Below are 5,568 nucleotides of genomic sequence, written 5' to 3'. Positions count from 1 at the left end.
ACGGGCATTGACAATACTTTTTCCCCAGTTTTATTCCAAGTACATTCAAAGTAAATGTTTATTATTAGAGTACTGACATCATTTTAGTAACCAAAATTTCCACTCAGACTCAGACTGTTAAAAGCAATTGCTTCACCTCCAGGTTCTATATTTAGATGGGGAACTGTAGCCAGGCTAGTCTCTTGAGTTCCTTCTGGAAGGTCTTGTCCTGAGGATTACATTGTGGCTGGGTCTTGCTAAACCAGTTTCCCCAATTTCAGTTCTACAGACTCTTAGAATATTTCCTTTCTTTTTAATTTTTGAAACTTGCTTATTTATCTATGTGCATGCATATATGTTTATGTATGTGAACATTGGTATGTGGGGTGCATGTGGGTGTAACCATGCAGATGGAAACTGAATGTTACCATCTGGTGTCTTCCTCAATTGCTTCTCACATTGTTATTGTTGTTGTTTTGTCATATATAGTATTTTACCTCTTTTAGATCTTTCTTTAAGGAAATAAATATATTATACAGTATATGCCTGATGAACTGTTAGAGGTAGTAATGGTACCTAAGCAAGTTTTTTTTTTACATAGGGTAATGATCAGACATGTTTAATTGTTGTAGTTATGATGACTAATCACATGAAGAAGTTTAGGAATTCCCGCCTTCCTCCTAACAACCCACAAAACAAAAGTTGAGGGGAGAAGTGAAAAGGAAAGAATAAACTGAAGTTGTATCTTTGGCACATTTTACATGTACATATATATGGCTTGGATCAGGAACATTAAACATCTATCATCCCATCGTTATCTCTGAGCTCAGGTGTTCCAGTGGGGGGTGGGGTTGTATCAATCCTGCTGGTGTTCACACCCAAATAAAATATAATTCATAAATACATTTCTAAAAGTTAGAGTAATTTTTGGAATCTGAGCACAAAATGACAGTTGGTTAAGATTTAACTTTTCATCAATATAGCTGTATTTCCATTTCTGCTATGAGACCATAATAGTTACTAATCTCAATATTTCTAATGTTTTTTTATTCTTGGCTACTTTTCTGACATATTAGTTCTTAGCAAGAAAAAAAATGGCTTAGTAATAGTAGACATGAAAGCCACTATCTCTTCACAGCTCACTGGGTTCCGTAATAGATAATGGCGTAATTACTTTTTTGAGTTTAAAAAAAATCCAATTGGAATGCCTGCAGGTGTATGTACATTTATTTGGTTTGGAACTTATTTTTTAGCATAATTCATTTACTATATTTGGTATGACGGGTCCAAATGAAACCAAGCAGCCAAAGGAAATTATTTTTTAATACAGACTCATAACCCAGGTATTAAGAATGCTTCTCTCTCTCATCCACAGGCAGTAAGGCAGTTTTTCTTCTCAAACACATTAACTTCATCTATAAGAGATATTTATTCTCTTTCACCTAAGATTTACTCAGTTTCTATGGCAGTGTTCTCTGCCTTGAAACACTGCAGAAGAAGGCTTAGGCTGTCCATTCTAGTCATGCATTCACTTACTGAAAAAAAAAAAAAAGAAAAGAAAACAGTTCTCAGTTGAAAACCAGGGAAGGAATAGAGGCAAATATACATCTCTTTCCGTCTGGAAACTCATTCTAGTGACATTGCAAAGGCAGAAATGCACATGGTCTTTCTCATATTGTGATTAATGGTACTCATCTCTGTGGCTACATCTTTGCTGACCACCCTGGCTACAGTATGCTGCATTATTTCATGTGTGTTATTTAAGAAGTGTGGGGGTGTGAGGAGCCAAAAATCTGTGTCAGACACAGAGGTAGGGTTTTCCTTTTCCTTTCCTCTTCTCCCACCCCCACCACCCCCATCAAGTGAAGTACCAAATGGATAAGGCCATGGTATTGTAGTATTTCTCCGAATCCTAATCCCTTAGGGCAACACAATGAACTCCAGACAATACCTTCCTGTGTAAGGGATAGCATTATAAGAAAATACTATTACCTCTGTGAGTTTATATGTACATTGAACCTGCTATGTTGAGACGACACTGTTTCCTCAGAGCTATCCACCACACTCGTATGATCTCTACACTCCATCTTCTCCACAGAACTCTGAGTCTTGAGGAAAGGAGTTTGATGGAAAAATCAAAAGTCTCCCATTCTCTGCACACTGCACATTGTCCAGATGTGGGTCTCTTTCCCACAAACTGCAAAAAATAAACAAAAACAAAAAACAAAAAACTTCTCTGATGTGGACCAAGTGAGACACTAATGTACTAATGTAATAGGTGTAGGAGAATGCAAAACCTACACAGCTTCAAGCTAGACTGGGTCCCAGCACTGAGAGAAGGAGGTGGACACAGGGACCTACCACTAAGTGAGAATCTATATTCAATTGATACCAGCTGGCAAAGGGAAAATCAGTTTTTACCAGTGGAATGTCACTTGGTGTAACACAACACAAATGTCACAACACAATTGACTTCAATTGTATTTTGTGAACATTTGTTTCATTTTGCTTTTATTTATTTGAGTTTTTTTTTTGTCTTACTGATCTTTTAACCTTTTCTGATTTTCATTTTGTGGGATTTTTTTTTGCTTTTGTTGCTGTTTCTTGTTTTGTTTTGTATTTGTTTTCTTTTGTTTTGTTGTGTTTTGCTTTTTGAAAGAGTGAGACAGACAGAGAGATCAAAAAGTTGGGTGTGTAGGGAGGTAGGACAGATCTAGAAGGAATTGTGGGAGGGAAAACATGATCAAATATATTGTGTGGAAAAAAATTAAAACAGATTACTGGAGAGGTCAGCAACAGCGGGGTTGGCAGCTAATGTGGTGCAGTTCTTAAGGGTATTTGTGACAAATTTACCCCTCAATCCCAATCATTTTCTCAATGGACTAACAGGAAAGCCAGTGATGGTGAAAGTTAAGTGGGAAATGGAACATAAGGGCTACCCAGTCTCTGTAGATGGCTACATGAACGGTTGATAAAATTTTAGGAATTAGAATTTGCAGCTTACAAATACAGAAGAATGCATTGATGGTACTTCATCTGAAGTTCTAATAAAGTATAATAATGCCCTTTATATCAGGGGCCTAAAGAGGAGGAAAAAGATGAGGAAATTAAAGAAATATATATATTAATTTAATATATATATATATTTTAAAATATATATATTAATTTAAAATATATATATATATATTTTATAATATATATATATATATGTATATATATATATATATATATATATATATACATATATATATATATATAAACTGGTGGTAATCCCCCCTATAACACCTCAGTTTGGGGTGGAAGACATTGTCTCCCTCTTCTATAACAGAATACTGACCAGATTAATCTTGTTCAAGTCTTGCACAAGCAATGATTACTGCTGTGAATTCATGAGCTCAGAGGTTCTCTAATGCCAAGAAGACACCACAACACTACTGTGGATTCCTTTCCTACCTCTTATAGTATTTCTAATCACTCTTCTATAATAGCTCCCAAACCTCAGGAGGGAGGGTGATACAGATAAACCATTGTGGCTGAGTGCCCAACAGATACTCATTCCCTGTACTTTAGCCAATTATGATTTTCTATGTTGGCCACCATTTACGGTAGTAAGAAACATCTCTAGTGAGATCTGAGTACATTTTACTTCTTAAGGCTTTCATCTTTCCCCACATAAGGACTAATCCTGTTCTAGATGGCCCTTACAAACACATTGGACATGAAAAGCTGAGTGTCTTCACTGTCAGTGAAGAAAACATCTTTACTGAAAGATATCTTGCCACTATTAATGTTTTGTAGAAACCACTTACCAGCCTCAATTTTTGTAAGGTATGCAACTTATACAAACATTCCTTAAACTATGCCTGGAACATGTGAGCTATTCTTTATTAAATGTTCATGAATGCATGAATTTATGTTCTAGTAATGTGAGTCTTCAATTGCAGTAGTACAAGGGATGCTATTTCAGTTGCTCACCTGCAGTGGTGTTGGCACAGAGAAGACACTCTGATGGGGGTTATCCTTCTATATATAAATTTCTCTTATTGGTTAATGAATAAAACACTGATTGACTGATTGGCCAGGCAGGAAGTATAGGCAGGGCTAGGAGATGAGGAGAATTCTGGGAAATGAAAGCAGACACAGTCACCACGTGGTGCCTGGGAAGGTAGGATGTGACAGGTGTTCTCCAGTAAGATAGAGCCATGTTGCAATACATAGATTAATATAAATGGGTTAATAATTAAGACAGAGCTAGCCAATAAGAAGCCCAAGCCACCAGCTAACAATTTTATAACTAATTCAGTGTCTGTTTATTTGGGGTCAAATGCCTGTAGGACCAGGCCAGCAGGAAAGATTCTCTGCAAAAAAAACTCAGTAACTATTGGTTGAGTATTTGGATGAGGTTAGCTTTGAAGATGATCATGATAAAGTGGTCATGATTTTACCCTTGTTTTTCTGAAAATAGTCATTTGGATGCTGAGTGTACAATGCTCCAGAGACATCTTGGATAGCCTACATACCACATCTGCTCAAAGTATATTTTGAGTTAAAATAACTTCTTTTAAAAACTTGAATATCTAGAAACTATTGCTTTCCAAATCCATGGCATAGTTTTCTTACTATGTTTTTGGGTTTTACTATCTGAAATAGTAAATGACAGGATTATAAAATGCTTAAATGCAATAATAAAGTTACATCAGAAATACTAGTAAACAGGAACTATTAACTGGTGATGTACAAGTTACATTGACTTTTCAAACCAGAGAATCCTATAAGGAGACAATAAAATCAAAAGCAATAACAAACAATTGAAAACAAATGACCTGCTAACTGACTTTCCCCAGATGTACCTCTTTTAATCTATTTTATGCTTAGTATCATCTTATAGAATGTAGCCATGGGACAATGCACTTTTAAAATATAATTAACTTTTACTGTCCTATGTTCTCATGAAGGGTTTCTGCTTTCATGGAAAACTACTGGTTTTAGAAGCTTGTGCTTACCAAATGGTCTTGCATCAGAAAATAGTCTTCAAAAAAGCATTGTGGGAATTAGAGAGGTTGTCATCACAGGCATCCCGGGGAACCACCATATTCCTAGAGCAAAGAAATTAAAGAAGTTGGAGCATACCTGTAGAACTGAGTGTCCCAGGGGCAAGACTTCTGTACAGCTAGACAGTATTAGCAGTTGATACCAGCTCTTTACACAAACCAGAAAGTTTCCTTAAAAGATTAATTTTAAGATTCTACTAGATAAACCAGGCCCCCAATAGTGGGTGTCAGCTAGGAGCACTGGGCAGTGTACTGGGCCTCTGGCAGTGGAACCAGGATGTATCCCTAGTGCATGAATGACTTGATGAGATCATTTCCCATGGAGAGGTACTCTCTTAGCCTAGATACACAGGGAGGGCCTAAGCCCTGCCCCAAATGACTTGGCAGATTTTGATGATCCTTCATGGAAGTTCTCACCCTTCCTGGGGAGTGGTTGGGGGATGGGGTGGGGGGGTTGGTGGGGAGCACGGAAGGATGGGAGGGAGAGGGGACAGGGAATGATACATAAAATAAGATTGTTTCTAATTTAAATAAAATG

The 5,568-nt window shown here is 36.9% G+C and overlaps 1 protein-coding gene across 1 annotated transcript; it reads left to right on the top strand.

Annotated features, from left to right (window-relative positions):
* Positions 1–1,140: 1,140 nt before the first annotated feature.
* On the top strand, positions 1,141–3,092 carry LOC113836629 (small nuclear ribonucleoprotein F-like; the record flags this gene model as incomplete). The annotated part of the gene is given in 2 exon segments (XM_027424821.1): positions 1,141–1,145; positions 2,756–3,092. Coding segments are annotated over 2 exon segments (342 nt in total), but the record flags the coding sequence as incomplete, so codon positions are not given.
* Positions 3,093–5,568: the final 2,476 nt, after the last annotated feature.

The sequence above is a fragment of the Cricetulus griseus genome, chromosome 7 (genome assembly GCF_003668045.3).
Source record: "Cricetulus griseus strain 17A/GY chromosome 7, alternate assembly CriGri-PICRH-1.0, whole genome shotgun sequence".
In the NCBI taxonomy this organism is placed as follows: Eukaryota; Metazoa; Chordata; class Mammalia; order Rodentia; family Cricetidae; genus Cricetulus; species Cricetulus griseus.
The sequence above is the reverse complement of the archived record's forward strand: the minus strand, read 5'-3'. Positions and strand labels throughout refer to the sequence as shown.